Below are 17,810 nucleotides of genomic sequence, written 5' to 3'. Positions count from 1 at the left end.
ATAATCTTTATAATAAATACCAGAGGAGACATGTGAGTGTGTGAAGGTGAGAATTTGATGTTAAATACAGGATTATAGTGTGTGTATATGTATTTGTGTATATATGTATATATAGTATGTATATTAATATATTTTTATATATTATATTCTATATAATGTAATATATTAATATATATAATATCATTATATATATACTATATATAATATATATACACTATAATACTATGTACATTATATATTATATACAGTATTATAGTATATAGTATATTTAATATATTTAATACATATCAATATGTTATACATTATATTTTTAATGTATATTATATTATATTATATTATATTATATTATATTATATTATATTATATTGTAATATATTTACTCTATATTATGCCAAATATAGTATTATAGTATATATAGTACATATATTAATATTATATACATACTATATATACTATAATACAATATTATATTTATTATGTATGATATATATTATTATACTATGTTTACTATATATTATATAAAATATTAAAAATAGGGAAATAATCTTGGAGGGTTCTGGGCACTTTTCCATGAATGTGTCATTAAATTTAAAGTCAGAACAGAAAAGGGGAAAAAAATTCAGGAGGGAGTAATATATAGTTATAGTTCATATAATATATATATGTTATATGGAATATAGTACTATAATATATATAGTATATATATACACATACAGTATATATACATAGTGTTGTGTATAATATATATGTTATATGGAATATAGTACTGTAATATATATAGTATATATATATACATATAGTATATATACATAGTGTTGTGTATAATATATATGTTATATGGAATATAGTACTGTAATATATATAGTATATATATATACATATAGTATATATACATAGTGTTGTGTATATATATAATATAGTATAGTATTTAAATAATAATTTAGTAATATATATTAATAAATTTAGTATTATTTATTTTATAGTATTTTTGATAGTATTTTTATCATATTTTTTCCTTTGGAACTTTGCAAGCTGTTGGGTCTTTGATAACCCCTGGCAGTGCTCAGCTGTCACTCCAGCTGCTGAATCCTGGTGTGGCTGATTGGTTTCTTTGGGGTTGTCTCACTGCACAGACACTCCTGACACAAATTCAATTTTCCAGCAAGCAGAGGAAAGCTGAATGGAGCAGGCTTTAGGCTGAGCTGCTTGAACTGTCTGCGAGTGTAAAATAAAATCTAAATTAGCCCAGCAGAAATGATGTTGGAATGTTGTGGGCTGGAGTTGGTCTGACTGCAGAGAAACTTCAGCACATTTTGCCAGCTCCTGTGAGGCTGACAGAGCTCTGAGGGCTCAGTTTGTGGAGAACCTGAGGAGAAAGTGGGGTATAAAATCAATGTTGTACCTAGCATTAAATAAGAATGATCTGAGAATGGTGACTGCAGTGGGAGCAATGACACTGCCAGGCTGGGAAGGTTGGGTTCAACTTTAAAAATTCATGTTCCACTTGTACACAGGGTATGTTGAAGGTTGGGCTTGTTTTTGTTTTTGACATGTTTGCTTATTTGTTTTTTTTTTATTTTTTATTTTTTTTTAGTTGTGGTAAAAAATATTATTAAGGTCAAATACTTTTGAAATAATAGAGAACAAGACCCTCAGTTGGAAAACAATAGCCTTAGAGCTTGATTGAAATTTCATTTTAGTTTTAAAAATTCATGTTCCACGTGTGCACAGAGGCAAAACGGAGGGAATGTTGAGATGGGATACAGCTCACCAGAGCTGGATTGTCTTGGTGGCATAAAATTCCATAAAAGTAAAAAATTCACGCAGAAGTTTTGCGTGGGTGATGTGTGCGCGCTGTTCCACAGCTGATCTCCACTTAGGTATCAGTGACAAGAATTTCCTGGTGCAGATGTGCTGCAGCACGGCTGGATGTGGAGCTGGGAGGGTTGTTTGGTGAGGAAAATCAGCAGGTGTCCGGTTTTCGGCTGTTTGGAGGGCCTGGAAAGGCCCGGGGTGGCCTTGGGGCAGCCGCGTATCGAAGGACGAGAAGAGGCTTCAGTTCTTCTTTCGGTCTCGGTGTTTATTAATTGTTTATCTAAAAGATTTTCTCTTGGCCCGACAGAGCTCTGCTCAGCAGCCAGCCATGAGCACACTCCCACCCCCCGGACAGTCACCTGTCTTTATACCCATGGTTACGTGTACAATATTTATCATTTTTCCCCAATACCATTTATTCTTATTGCCCAGTGCACTTTTAGTAATGACCAATCCCAAAGTGCCACCATCACCACAGAAGATGGAGGAGAAGAAGAAGAAGAAGAAGGACAGGACACGCCCCAATTCCTCCATCTTACTTCTCTAAACCCCCCTGTACAGAAATCCTAAACCCTGTGTCTCACCCTCTAATTAACCAATCCCTTCACCATTCACCCCGGTGAAACCCTCCTATCCTCATACAGGTGTCGTCTCCTGTGTAGGATCAAAGTCCAGCCACCAGACACTTCTGGAACATTCCAGGACTCCCGAGCCCCCCAAGGGTGCTCTCGGTGGCACCTCAGTCCTGAGGTGCTGAGATCCCACAAGCAGGCAGCTGGTTTGTGTGGCTTTGGCACTGCCTGAGGAGGGATGTGTGCACAGGGAGAGTCTCTGGGATATCTGATAGTGAGGTTCCCTTTGTGGCTGATCCTGCTGCTGATGGCTCTGCCAGGTGAACTTTGATCTGCTCTGCACATTTCTTCCTGGGGCTGCTGCCTTGCCAGGGCTCATTCCCAGCAACAGTAATTAATGCTAATTATTGTGAGCTTCGTGGATGTGGAGTCGTCATTCTTATATCGAGCAGAGAAAGTGTGCAAGGACATCTTCCTGAGCCCCAGGTCAGGCTGGGGGGGATTTTTAGCTGAAGTTAAGGAGCAGATTGTGCTCACTGAGATGTGGGAAGCGTCACAAGGACCCCAGAATGTCCAGGATGTGCAACCCACCCAGCTTTTCCCAAAAGGTTTTGGGTGCTGTAATGCTGGGCTTGCAGTTGTACAGGCAGGAATTGGCTGATTCTGTCCCATGCAGGGGGTAAATGCTTCACTTTCTGGTGAGATCAAACCTTCCTGGGAGAATCTGAATTTATATCCCCCATGGATAAAGGTAAAGAGAGGAGTTTGTGTGGAGTTTTTGCTTATTTTTTGCCAGGGATGGGATTAAATGTGTGAAATGGAATTTCTTGTTGGGGCTCAGATGTTTGTTAGTTCTGATCTATGTCACAGTCTCACAAACCCTGAGTTCTGCAGCACTTTACAAACTAAAAAATGGAGCTGTGTCTCTCTCCACAAGGCCTTTTAAGGATAGACTGTCCAATTAAGAAATGACACCTCAATTATTTTTACTTTTAACCCAATAACCAACCACCCATGCCTATCCAATTACACAAAACCACCCAATCCCCTGGAGAAGAAGGCGAGGATGAAGGACCGACATCTGCCCCAAAACTAATAGATAGTTTTATATCTATTACTATATTCTAAACCCTTAAACTCTGAGTTTCCCACCCTGTGATCTCACACACTTCTATCCAAACTCCACACCCACAATCCCAGCTCTGTCATTCCATTCTGGAAGCTTCTCCACAGCCTCAGGTCAGTGCAGTGTTCTCCTGGGGGTCAGTGGCAGCACAGAAAGTTTAAAATTCTCAGTATTTAGGGCTCCAACAATTCTGCAGCCTGAGCAGAGTCTGGGGAAGGAGGTGGGTGTTCCACCAGGGTTCCTTTAATAACACTTTAATAAAGGCTGCTGCTGTTTAAAATCCATTGTCAGTGCGTTAACAGGTCAGACAGGTTCTGCCTGAAAGGAACATCCAGAGCAGAAGTTGTTTTATTTGTAATTTTGAGCGTGGATGAGAGCAAGGTGTGGTCCTTGGAGAGTCAGGACCTGACTGGCTTCTGTGCCCTCAGGGAAATTTCCTCTCCTGCCTGATTTCTGCAGCTGCCACAGGGCTGGATCCTTGCCCCGGGTGAAAACCGGATGGGTTCCTGTGTGCAGGGCTCCTTGCAGACAGAAATTCTGTGTGCACAAAATTTCTAAGCTATCAGCTGTATGAAATGTGAGAAAATTCACCTTTTAGAAGTCAAAATACTGATGATCTGGCTTTGGTTTAGGTGAATTCTTGTCTTTATATAGAATTAAAAATAGAATAATTTGTTCTGTTGTGTCGGATCTCAAGATCTCAGTCCTGAGGTGCCGGGCCACCGAGACCACCTTGGGGGGCTCGGGAGCCCTGGAATGTTCCAGAAGTGTCTGGTGGCTGGACTTTGATCCCACACAGGAGACGACACCTGTATGAGGACAGGAGGGTTTCACCGGGGTGAATGGTGAAGGGATTGGTTAATTAGAGGGTGAGACACAGGGTTTAGGATTTCTGTACAGGGGGGTTTAGAGAAGTAAGATGGAGGAATTGGGGCGTGTCCTGTCCTTCTTCTTCTTCTTCTTCTCCTCCATCTTCTGTGGCCACGGTGGCACCTTTGGATTGGTCATTACTGAGAGTACACCGAGTTATAAGAATAAATGGTATTGGGGAAAAATGATAAATATTGTACACGTAACAATGGGTATAAAGATACGTGGCTGCCCCGGAGGGCAGACAGTGTGCCCATGGCTGGCTGCTGAGCAGAGCTCTGTTTGGCTGAAAGAACATCTTTTAGATAAACAATTAATAAACATAAAAACCGAAAGAAGAACTGAAGCCTCTTCTCGTCCTTCGATACGCGGGCTGCCCCAAGGCCACCCCGGGCCTTTCCAGGCCCCTCAAACAGCCGAGATAAACCGGACACTGTTGTATAGTGGGTGTCCAAGGATCTGAATTCAGGGAAAGCTCAAATAGTGAATTTGTTCTGAGACAGAAGAGCTCAGGATGGCTGAGTGCATTTGATGGATGAGACACCAAATGAGAAAATGTATTTTGACAGCCTTTAACTATCTGCACTTTTAAAAAGTTGGTATGTTCTGCCCAACCCAAAATATTTTGGCGCTTCATGATTGACCTTCAAAAATGTTCAGTTCAAAAGTTTTCTCTCATTTCCAGTTCTGAGCTTGTGGATTCACTTTGAGGCCTAATTTGCATGATTAAAAAATTAAATATGTGAGATTCAAAAGCTGAAAAAAAGAAATTGTGTGCAATATCTTCAGGTGCCTATGGGAGAAATGGGCCTTTAAGAAAAGGACCAGCATTGCAAAACTTTGCAATATTACGGAGTTGCAACATAAAGAACCAGGAGAAAAAAAGGAGCAGTACTCTTATAATCATGTCTGTATTTTAAAATTCATATATTACAATATTTGCCCTGAAAACTGATTCCTAAGACATGTAAGGGTAAAGAGTAGTATGTCTCCAGCTCAGGATTTTGGCTTCTTTGTTAAATTTAGTTTATTAATAAATTGAAACTATTATATAAAATGTATTAAATTTCATCAAATTAGTTTTAATTTATTAAATAATTATTATAGTTTCATAGAAATTATTCTGTAGTTTATATTTATATATATATATATTATGGACATTATATATTTATATATTATTTATTTCTAATTCTATATGTGTATATATTTATCATTTATATTGGTGATATGATATATTTTTATATATTTAGCTATAATTTTATGTTCTTAGATGTTCTATATATTTATATTTTTAACATATCTATATTTTAATACTATTTGTTTAAATGTCTATTTATATGTTTTATAAAAATATAAAATTTATATTATTTATATATTTTACATATAGATATATAAAAGATTTTATTTATAAATACTTTTATATTATTTATATGTGTATGTATTTATTATATATTGTATATTGTATATTATATATTTATATGTATTTTATGTTTTACTAATATATTTTATAAGTAAATATATAAAGCAAAAGTTTATTGTATATATAGAAAAATAGCTATTATCTATTTATATATATATATATTTAGGTGGTCCCAGCCCCATTCCCAATGGTGACACAAATTCAGTATTTAGGTGGTCACAGCCCCATGGCCAAGGCTGACACAAATTCAGTATTTAGGTGGTCACAGCCCCATTCCCAGTGGTGACACAAATTCAGTATTTAGGTGGTCACAGCCCCATTTTCAAGGCTGACACAAATTCAGTATTTAGGTGGTCACAGCCTCATTTCCAATGGTGACAAATTCAGTATTTAGGTGGTCACAGCCCCATGGCCAATGGTGACACAAATTCAGTATTTAGGTGGTCACAGCCCCATGGCCAAGGCTCACACAAATTCAGTATTTAGGTGGTCACAGCCCCATGGCCCAGGCTGACACAAATTCAGTGTTTAGGTGGTCACAGCCCCATTCCCAGGCTGACACAAATTCAGTATTTCGGTGGTCACAGCCCCATGGCCAAGGCTGACAGAAATTCAGTGTTTAGGTGGTCACAGCCCCACTACCAATGGTGACACAAATTCAGTATTTAGGTGGTCACAGCCCCATTCCCAATGGTGACACAAATTCAGTATTTAGGTGGTCACAGCCCCATTTTCAAGGCTGACACAAATTCAGTATTTAGGTGGTCACAGCCCCATTTTCAAGGCTGACACAAATTCAGTATTTAGGTGGTCACATCCCCACTACCAAAGCTGACACAAATTCAGTATTTAGGTGGTCACATCCCCACTACCAAAGCTGACACAAATTCAGTATTTAGGTGGTCACATCCCCACTACCAAAGCTGACAGAAATTCAGTATTTAGGTGGTCACAGCCCATTCCCAATGGTGACACAAATTCAGTATTTAGGTGGTCACAGCCCCACTACCAAGGCTGACACAAATTCAGTATTTAGGTACTGAATATTACTCAATATTCAGGTTATAAACCTGCAGCCTTTCCTGGTGAGGCTCAGTGCTTTGCCAGGCTCTGGCGCTGCTGGAATTCATGTTGGTGCATGCAGTCTCTGTTTATCGCCCTTGCAGCAAATCAGTGCCTCACACAGGGATGTGAATCCTCCTTTCACTCTGCTGGCCCAGCCCCAACAATCATTTTCATGGCACTTCAACTCCTCCAACTTCTGCCAGCAACAAGCCCAGAATTTTTGGCAATAATTTGATTTACGTAATTAGCCCAACTCACCACCTATTTCTTTTTGAAATGAAAACAGCAGAAGCCCAATAAAAAAGCTAGTGTTGATCCCACTGAAAAATAATTTTGGTGAGGAATTTTCAGCATTCTCTGGGTTACATTTCTGGAAGGAAAATGTACCTGTGGAATTGGAAATGGTGACTTTGATCCATTGGAAAAAGGATTTCAGTTCCATTCAGTGCCAGGCTGGTCCTGCCTGGGGAGCAGCAATGTTGGAAGGGCATGCTTTGGAACAGGGAGGGCTTTTGGCACTGCTTCTGTGAGGTTTTCCCTATTAATTCTCTATTTCTGAGCCCTTAATTTGTACTTCTGGACAGCACAGGCATCTTCTGCAGGATTTAGTGGGATTAGGACCGTTTATAACATTCCACTTGTGTCCTACATCCATGTGTGTGAATAAATAATATGCAATATTATGTATTTATATACTAAAACATGCTCTTCTTATATTAATACTTTAAATAATGCAAGGGCATTGTTCTTTTTCTTGTTTTCTTTGTTCTTTTTTCTTCCAATAATCCAGAGGACACCCCTCAGCATCCTGAGCAAAGCTTTTGAGTTTTTGTGAGCACTAAAATTTGGAATAAGTGAGAATGTGTTTAAGGTTGGGCTTGTTTTTTTTTTTTTGGGTTTTTTGTTTGTTTGGTTGTTTATTTTATTTTTTTAGGTGTGGTAAAAAATCTTATTAAGGCCAAATACTTTTGAAATAATAGAGAACAAGCCCCTCATTTGGAAAAGAATAGCCTTAGAGCTTGAATGAAATTTCACTTTAATTTAATTGAATAAGTTGCAAGTTACACAATTGGGTTTTGCAATAGCTACTTATTTAATATTTTAATCTTAAAATTCAGGATAAGTAATTGCTGTGATGTGTAGAAGCCAAAATTATGTCATTCTTTAAGAAAAGTTGTGATTGATTTTAGTGCATGGGACAGCATTGGGAATCCTGGTTTTATCTCATTTTTCAGGTGATTATAATTATTGGAATGTTCAGTCTGTGTGCAAGCAAGGTCAGCTGCACAGATTTACACATGTTAATACCCAAGCTCAATTAGGCCATACACTTTTATATATATATATATATATTTATGTATTTATATAAAAAAGTGTATTTCATGTCTTGCCAAGCGAGCTATAAGGGGAAATGTTTTCAAAGACTTGAGCAATCTTCGAGCTCTCTGCTTTATTTCTAAACCCTGCAATTAGTGGCTTTTGGAAACTGGATTTGCTTCTTGCCAAAGCTCAGGGATACACTTGGTAATTTTGAAATCTAACCTCTAAACACAGTCTGGCTCCTCATTTTCCTAAGTTAAAAGTGGTTTAGATGCCTGAGCATCAGGATGACTTAAAATTGGCTTTTTTTCTTTAGTAATCTCTTTTTTTTTTTAATTTTATTTTTTTAATCCTCTCATTTCTCCTAATTGAAGAGTATAAAGTAATTTTTTTGCCCTGCTCACACAATGTCAGGGCATGGCAAGTTTTGCACTCCACTGTTTGCATCTGGAGACTCTTTGTAGTTCAAGTTGAATTATGTTTGTGATTATCATCAACCCTTCAGAAATTTAAATTAGTATGCAAAATAACAGAAAAAGATTATCAAGTTTTTAATTAGCACATAACAATTTTCCCACCCAGATAAACTAGATTTATCTGTTGTGTGCTTTAGCTGTATTTTTGAAGTGTTCTCAGCCCAGCCTAAGTGAACAAAAAGAGAAAAACAGCAGCAAATTGAGAGCTGCAAGATACCAGTGAGAAAAGGAAAATATTCCTGATAAACCAGACACCTCACCCAGGATCTTTGTGCCTGTTTTATATATTCACACAGAAATAAATGTGGTTTTTTGCCAAAAAAACCCTACAAGGGGAGCTCAGTGTGTGCCCTGCCTTGGATTCTGCCTTTCCTGGCCCAAATTCCCACCTGGAAAATGCAGTGGAAGCACAGCAGGTGTGTTTAGTTTGGGGTGGGAGGCAAATGATTCCTGCTGCTCAGGGCAGGTTTTCATTCACCAAAACCTTTTGGAGTTTATAAACACCTTGGAATTTTCTGATCTGGTATGAAATAGCTGGATCCTAAATCACTCCATATTTACAAACAAGTGAGCTGAAGTTTTTATTTTCCACCACGGTGAGATCGTGGTGAAATCTGTGTGTCTTTAAAGAAGTGAGTAGTACAGAATAAGAAATGAAGTACAGAATAAGAAATGAAGTACAGAATAAGAACTACAGTACAGCAAGGCATTAAAAAAATTATAAAAAAGAAATTTAAAACGTCCATCTGCCAGTCCAGACAAGCCATTCCCACCTCTTCCTACAAGTGCTTGCAACTCCAGACACTCTCAGGCATCTCTGTATTTTGTGTTTTCCTGGCATTTTGTTCTCTGGGGATTCCAGTGTGAGTTACCCAGCACTTTGTGACACTCAGTAACAGGTTTCCTCACTAGAAAATGCTGTGTTTGGGGTTTTTAAGCAACATTTTCAAGTTTAGGTTATGACAAGAATGATGAGATACACAAATCCTTTTGTTACAATATTGGGTGTAAGTTTCCTATTTCAGGCTGGAGAAGCTCCAGGGATAATTCAAAAAGCAATTTTTGTGTTCTGTAATGTCTGGCACGTGGTGGAAACCTTTAACCAGGGGACAGGTCAAACAGGAAGGCACCAGCTTGGGCTCAGAGATGCCCTACCTGATGGGGCCTTCTTTATTTTTATTACTGATTTAAAATTACTGATTTAAAATTATTTATTTTAAATCACTGGTTTATTTTAAGGGAACAGGTAGTTGGGTGTGATTAAAATCTATTTGCAATGCGACTTTGTGATTAAGGAAAAAAAAGTGGAAGAATGCACATGGGAATGATGCGTGTTTTGGTATTGTCTGTTCACTGAGTGCTTAATGCTTTGTAAGGAGCGTGTAAAGATATTTTTGTGGTGTATTTTGTGAGTCACTGAGGGAAGAGTTGTGTTTGTGGATCTCAGAGGCACAGCTGGGAAATTGCTGCTTGCAGGGAACTTGAAATGTCATTTTCCTTGTCATCCATTTCTGGCCTTGCTGTGTGTTCAGTCCATTCTAACTGTATTTCCTCAGCACACCTGAATGCATTTCAAAGCAAACACCCCATCCTGCTTCAAGGGGAATTTCTGTTTTGCATTTTTGCTGTGCAATGCACTCTGACAAATATAAGAACAGGGATGTTGAGAGCTGCTTTTCCCATCCACTGCTGTGGAGTGTGTGGAAAAGGAAAAGCCTTTTCCTTCATCGCCACCTAGCAACCCCCAACTCCAATTTGCTCTTTTCTTAGGGTAAGAAAAAGGGTAAAACCTGTTTTTAACTGTTCTTGCTTTATTCCTCCTCCTCCTCCTCAGTGTGCATTGAGGCTCCAGTAGGTGCCTGTCTGACATGAGGAGCTGCAGCTGATAATTATCAGCTCAGAGATAATAATAATAGAGATTCCAATCAAAAATGGGATTATGCTGAACACACAGACACAGCAGAGTGTGTCCCACCTCTACAAGGACTATTTTTTCTCTCAGTTGCAGAGCTGGTCACTGTTTCAAGAGTTGCTCTCTGCTGATGATCTTCATGGAGAAATTTCACTTGTCTCCCATCTGAGGGGTGGATTCTCAGCCAGTGTTGCCCATTTTCCCCCTGGAAGATGTTGTGGAGTGCAGGCACCGAAGGAATTTGATTTTCTCAGGCTCTTCAGCACTGCCTGAGGCAGCAGCACGTGTGAGAGAGCGGAGGGTCGAGGAGGGCAGAGAAAAGGCACAGAAAAAAGCAGCTCCCTGTGTGTTTGTAATGCTCCAAAGCAGCTCAGTGCTTGTTCAAATGCTCCAAAACCCGTATAAACTCACTGTCAAATCTGATATCACAAACCTGATATATTAAGAGTTTTCCCTATAGAAATCCAGGTGAATAATACAGAGTTGCAAGAATTTACTTTTATATTAAGTGGTGATTTACAGTGGTGATTCCCCTGCTCTTTTTGCTTTCCTTGCTTTGCTTTTTGTGTGTTCTGAGGTTGCTGTGTGCAGCCTGGGTTTGCTTTCTGAGTAGAAGTGAGGCAGATCCCTGAGAGATGAAGGCTCTGCCCTGCTCTGAGGGATAACCAGAATAAATCCCACGTCAATCCCACCCGAGCCTTTCCCGTTACCTCTAGAGGCTGCTGTTGTGTTAAATTAAAGTTCAGCGTGTTCCCAGCAGATCCCAGGGCTGGGATTCACTGCAGGAGCAGGGAAGGTGCAATCCCAGAGGAAATTCTGCAGAGGGAGAGGCAGAGATGCCTCAGCTCGGCTTTGTGTTTGCGGCTATCAGGAACTGATGAAAAACAGCCTTTTTTACCAGCCCCTGATTCACTGATTATTGGTTTCAGTTCAGTGCAAGGTCTCTCAGAGTGATGAGCAGCAATGTGAATTGAGGATTTGCTGACAGGAACCAAGTACTTTACAGTGACCCTGTCAGCATTTGAGGTTAATGTCTGCTGGACTTGGCTTTGTTGAGCTGATACAATTTTCTGTCAAAGAAAGTTTTCCTAAGAATGGATTTGAGGTTTAAAATGCAATGTAAGGGATATGTGTACATTGATAATTCCCCCCCACTCTTTCACTAGGCATTGCCTTGTTGCAGCATAGATATTTTAATTTAGAAGACATTTTAATTTAGAAGATATTATAATTTAGAAGATATTTTAATTTAGAAGTTCAAAAAGCTCTTGGTATTTTGGTACGCTTTATTATTATTATTTATTGTGAAGCATGCTCGTTATGCAACATTTGACAAGTTTAATCAGAGTTTGTACTGAAATGCTGAAAGCCATTCACCTAACAAGGATCATTATTGCCTAAAAAGCTGCACACCATTGACTGCTGGTCTAATAAAGAGGAATTAACTCCTTTATTAGTGTCTGGACAGCACTCCTGAGTAGTCAGTGGTTTCTGGACAGCACCCAACCACTCTTTTCCAAACAGCTTGAAGAAATCTGTAACTTTGAATATGGAAAATTTAAATTAGACTGGGAATTGTAATGCCCATGTGCACCCCTGTCTCGTAGAACACTGCTCTGAAGGAGTTTAAATGGTGTTTTCTTCCTCATCACCTGCACCTCCCACAAAAATTGAAGTATTTTAAAGTGAAAAAATCCAATATTTATCTTCTTGTCCTTCCCAAGCACCCAATAAATGTGTTGCATTCCTGTGAATTCAAGGATGCACTCTATGTTATAAACTGTACAAATCAAAATATTGTCCCTAAAATTGGTGAGGAACTTGCATTTCATGCTGAAGGAACGGGCCTCTCTTTTTTTAATGTTGTAGGTGTGGGTTTTTATTGTTGTTTATATCTTAGAGGGCTCAGATTTCTCTTGCTGGCTTTATTAGATGGCTGTTTTAATTTGAGGGATTGGTGTAGAATATCTCTGAGTATGCCCAATATGCAAACCTTCTCATGTCTTGCTTAAAAATCACCCTTTATTAAAGACGTTGCTCTTTCTAGAAAATAGCATGGGCTGCTTTGGTCTGTGTGGTTGCAACTTTTGCAGAACAACTGCAACTTTTTATTCAAGAAATGTACTGTTACCTCAGCACTGTGTATCTGGAGTGGGGAGATACTTTTTTTATATCCTAGGCAATCTTCCTTAGAATATTCAGCAGACACCAGCAGTAAATTTAAGCTACCTGTTCTTACCAAAATACCTAGAGCATTCAGGCAGTGACTCTCAAAATGCCATCACAAAGTGTCACTCTGTGAGTTGCTTCTGTCTTGTCACCCCTTCCCCTTCCTGAGGGGAGAAGTTCTTGTCATCTTGTCATCCCCTTCCTGAGGGGAAAAGTTCTCAGATTGGAAATTGAAGTTTTTTACTGGTGTGCACCATGAAGATTCCCCATCCTAGATGGGCAGGGATGAGCTGTGCTCCAAGCTGGAGAGGGCAGAGGGAAAATTAGGATTTCATTAGCTTTTTTTATTTCTCTTTTTGTATCAATCCAAGACTTCAGGTGCTGATGAGCCACAGGAAATGCGAACTGATGCCCATCAGGTTGGCACACGCTGCCACCTGCCCAGATGTTTGTTGTGCCATGTCAGGATGAGTGGCACACATCTGTCTGAGAGCTCTGGGCTGCAGAAGGGCAGCACATCCCCAAATGGGAGAGCTGCAGAAGGGCAGCACATCCCCAAATGAGAGAGCTGTAGAAGGGCAGCACATCCCCAAATGGGAGAGCTGCAGAAGGGCAGCACAGATCCCAGGATGGGAGAGCTGCAGAAGGGCAGCACATCCCCAAATGAGAGAGCTGTAGAAGGGCAGCACATCCCCAAATGGGAGAGCTTCAGCAGCATCAGCCTCCACCGCCTCTGTCACCTCAGCCGGAGCTTCGGCAGCTGCTGAAGTTCCAGATCCCGGAATGTTTAACCACTAATAGCCCTTAAAAAATCCGATCTGGCGGTGCCCTGATGGAACTGTAGCAATGTGTGCGATGCCTGTTTATATGGAGAGAGAGAGAAACCTTTTAAAACTATTTATATATAAACTATACACGCGGGGCAATGGCCATTGCCTCACGCCTTTTATTTTGTCTGTCTCATTCCTGTGATTCCATGTGTCATTCCTGCCATGCCAGGCCGTGATTCCATGGCTGCTGTTGCTGTAGCAGCACATTGCTGCTCGCTGTGAGGCGCTGAGGCCGCGCCGGGGAGCGCACAGAGGCAGCCTTGGTTTCCAACAGCAGCCTCAGCACCCGCCCGTGCCCGGAGGAGGCCCCTCAGCGCCGCTTCCTCCCCTCGCCGCCGCCTCCTCCTCCTGCTGCCGCCGCTGTTTCCTGTGCGAGCGGCTCTGACGCGGCCCTGCCCTCCCTCCCTCCTTCCCCCGCTCCCCGCCGGGCCCTGCCGAGCACAAAGCACCCGCGGCCGGCCGGCAGCGCCTGCGCGGGGCGGGCCGGGCTCTGAGGGCAGCGGGCTCGGAGCGGGGCCCGGCGGGCAGTGCCGGCCACTGCCGCTGTCAGCGCCGGCGCTCGCAGCAGGCTGCGCCCTCCTCCCTGCCTGCCCTGCCCCGCCGCCTCCGCTTTGCTTTTACGCTCTTATTTCTAATTATTATTATTTTTTTAAAAAACTTGGAAGAAGCCCCCGCGCTGCTCGCTCGCTGCCCCCGGCCCGCAGCGCGTTCCCCGGGCTGTCGGAGCCCGCTCCCCCTTCCCGACCCGCTCCAGGCTGGGCCTCTGCTGGGCTTTGGAAGCCGGGAGCGCCTCGGCACCGTCTGCCTCCCCCTCCCGGAGCCGCTCGTCTCCGCCAGCCCGATAAATGCTGTTTATGAGGATGGACCTGTTGAACTACCAGTACTTGGACAAGATGAACAACAATATCGGCATCCTGTGCTACGAAGGTAACAGCGCCTGGCCGCGGGAAATCAATGGTGCCTTCTCACGGGGAGGGGACGGATCCCTCGATCCCTCGCACGGGGAGGGATGGATCCCTTCCAGAGGTGGATCCTTTCCAGGGACGGATCCTTTCCAGGGATGGATCCCTTCCAGAGATGGATCCTTGTCCGAGCCGTGCTCGCTGTTGTTTGTCAGCGGGGATGTTTTTGGACACCGCCGGTGCGGGACGCCCCGCGGGCTGTTGTCAGAGCTTTGTTACAGGGCAGGGATTTCTTTCTTTCTTTGTGATTTTTTCCTGTTCTTTTTTACATTATTTTTTCCCCCACAATCCGCGTTTTCAGCGCCAACTTTCCTTTCCCTCTCCCTGGTGGCGCTAAAGGCGGGGGTTTGTCGGTCTGGGGTTTGGGGTTTGTTGGTCCGTCCTGGCGCCGCGGGGCTGGGCCGCGGCCGGACACGCGTGGGCCCGGCCGGGGCCGAATGTCCGGCGTGTCTCCGCCGTGTCCCCGCGGGGTTGTGGCCATTGCCCGGCGTGTCCCCGCGTGTCCGGCGTGTCCCCCGTGGCCGGGTGTCCCCCGTGGCCCCGTAGCCCCGGGCCCGCTGTGTCCGGCGGGGCCGGGGCTCGCTGCCCTCCCCCGGTCTCCCCTCAGAGCCCCGCTGGTACCCGGGCAGGATCGCCCCGTTCATGTGCGCCGAGTTCTGTACGTGCGGCTGCGAGGAGCGGCTATGGCTTGGCTGTGCCTGCACAGAAAGGCACCACTGAGCTAATTCGGCTTGGCAGCGGCGCTGCTTTTGCTCTAGCCACACACCAGCGCCGCGAAAAGCTGCTTGCTTTTTTTTTTTTTTTTTTTTTTTTTTTTTTCTCCTGATTCAGCTTTCCATGTTCGTTCAGAAAATAAACTTGCTGGGGTTGTCAGGGAAGAAACAATGAGGAGAGTACACAGGCCAAGGGGATATCTCTGCTCAGAAAAAGGGCAGGCCAGAAGCAGGCAGCTGAATCTCACTTTGGAAATTACAGTCCCGTCTATCCCTAAACCAGCATGGCCACTTTTCTTCCCTTCAGGAAGTGGAGGGGCTCCCTGTTGTACTTTTAATGTCTTTGTTTCTCCTTTTTTTCCTGCTTTTTCTTTCCTGGACAAATATGTATATATTCATTCGGATTAAGCTCTTTTACAGAAGATTGAGCTGAAAAATACAGAGCTGAAGTTCCATGAAGTTGAATTCCCAACTTCTTTCTTATGCCATGCTTTCTTTGTTAGAGCAAGAAAACTCTTTAAAAAAAAAAAAAAAGCTTTCAGGATCCTTTAACTTTTTCATTTCAGGATCCTTTAACTTGTTCACTGGTCTCTGCAGTAATTAGTGTTTTCTTTGGAAGCCATTGGTAACTTCTGATGAAGACCATGAAATTTTATGCAAAGTTTTATTTACACAATACATCTTTCTGAGAGCTCTGTTCACTAAGCCTTGTTGCTCTGTAGTTTTGGCTCATTAGTTCAATTCATTGTAATTAGGCCTAATATTTATGGAATATTCTTTCCAGTCCCCTTTTTATTCCCCACCCCCTTCTCCAGTAATTGTTATTTAACCAGATCCTAGCTTTAATAGTTCAAAAGAGCTTAAGGAATACACTCCACTGGAGCAATTTTTGTTTAGGTTAAACATCTGTTGCTATTTTCCTCCTCCTGGAAGTTAACATTTTTAACACTAAAATAAACACGCACAAAATGAAGAGAAGAAAAGCAAAACTTCAGTGGTGTTTATAGCGAGGTGTTTATACCCCTACGGTTTAAAAAGTGTAAACACTGGCAACATCTGCTCTGAACTCAAAGGGTGTTTCAGAGATGCCTACAGATCCTCCTGGCCTCTGCCATGGGATTTATTTTAGAAGGGAGTTGTGTCAGCAGTGATGGATTTATCTTTCCAGGGACGCTGTTGCAGTAGGAACCGCATTGACAACAAAACGCCCTCTCACACTCAGTTAATTAGGATTTACTGAAGGCCACACTTGAGCTACTTATAAATTGATGCCTTCCTGAAAAGTGCTTCTGAAGATGCAGGATAAGATAAAAATAGGTTTGAAATTTCAGAGGGAAGAGTGATGGGCCCATAGGCCACAGGAAATAGATGGGTTCCTTGTTCCTTTGGAGTCTCTCTGGAAACATTTGGTTTTGGTTTTTGGGATGATTTCTATGCTGGTGAGCTATGCCAGCGTGTTTTATGCAGTTTACTGGTGATTTTACTCCTCTGGCACTGGAACTGCTGGATTTGCAATGGCCTGTGCATCAGAGATGTGTTGATACCCAAGAAACAGGAAAAGTTCCTGCAGCGTGTGCATTGGCAGCCCTTCAGTTCAGCATGGAGCACAGGAGTGTGATTTGCATCCCGAGAGGATTCCTGCTTTTTCTTGCCCAGCCAGAGTCCCAGATAACAATTTTTATCTATGAGCTGCAGGCTGCTGAGTTAATGCCAGCCCTGAGAGGGGCAGGAACCTCCCAGGAACCTCAGCTGTGCCTTCATCTCACCCTGCTCCTAAATTGTGCCATCCGTGCTCACACTCCAGCCACGGAGCTCCCAGCATGGAAATATTGGGCTGCAAAGTTCATTCAACACCTCTGAGTTTGGAAATTGGTGCTGTTTCGTTCATTCAACATCTCTGATTTTGTGAGAAGAGAAGAAATGGTGATAACACAGATGGGATCTGCCTTGTGGGCAGCAAATTGTTCTTTTGCTGGGGCTGGGCTGGAAGTTCTCCCTTTAGCTGTCCAAAAGTGAGGCTGTGCTGCAGGTGAAACCTCACCTGAGCTTGGCTGTTTTCTCAAACATGAGTTGATTTCTTTTAGTTTTTGTTGTGAGCTTGGTGAGGCACAGGTTGTCCAGAGAGGCTGTGGAGTCTCCACCTTTGGAGATACTCAAATCCCACCTGAGCATCCCACCCTGCCTGAGCTTTTGAGCAGGAGGTTTCTAAATAATCTCTAAAGGTGCCTTTGTAGCCTCTTGGAAATTTCTGCACCCTCATGCAATTAAAGCAGCCAGGAAAAGGATTATAACCAGAAATGAGGGAAGTTTTAGAAAAGGGATCCATAACTCTGAAGCACAGCATAAAGCCATTTCCTTTCCTCAAGGTTGTTTGTTTAACGCTGATTATTTGTGTCCTTTGGAGGGTTTTCTTAATCTCATTACTACCTTTGAGCCCCAATGATGCCTCATGGTCATCTCAAATCCAACTGATGCTTTTGGAGAGAAAAATGAATGTTAATGAGGTGGGGTTTCTTTTAACAAATTGCATAAAAAAGACATTTGGAAGAAAATTTTTACA

General features: G+C 42.2%; 1 protein-coding gene across 3 annotated transcripts in view; it reads left to right on the top strand.

Moving 5' to 3' along the window:
- Positions 1-17,810, top strand: part of VGLL4 (vestigial like family member 4) — a 105,150-nt gene that overhangs the window by 29,686 nt on the left and 57,654 nt on the right. The window contains exon 1 of one of the 3 annotated variants that reach the window (XM_074550132.1): positions 13,901-14,502. The exons of the other annotated variants lie outside the window; for them this stretch is intronic. Within the exon in view, the coding sequence (XP_074406233.1) occupies positions 14,421-14,502 (82 nt within the window). The 5' untranslated portion in view covers positions 13,901-14,420. Of the gene's footprint in view, positions 1-13,900; positions 14,503-17,810 lie in introns of those variants that run through there. 3 annotated transcript variants of the gene reach the window in all.

Source organism: Zonotrichia albicollis, chromosome 12 (genome assembly GCF_047830755.1).
Source record: "Zonotrichia albicollis isolate bZonAlb1 chromosome 12, bZonAlb1.hap1, whole genome shotgun sequence".
In the NCBI taxonomy this organism is placed as follows: domain Eukaryota; kingdom Metazoa; phylum Chordata; class Aves; order Passeriformes; family Passerellidae; genus Zonotrichia; species Zonotrichia albicollis.
Note: the sequence above shows the minus strand (reverse complement) of the source record. Positions and strands in the feature narration are given on the sequence as shown.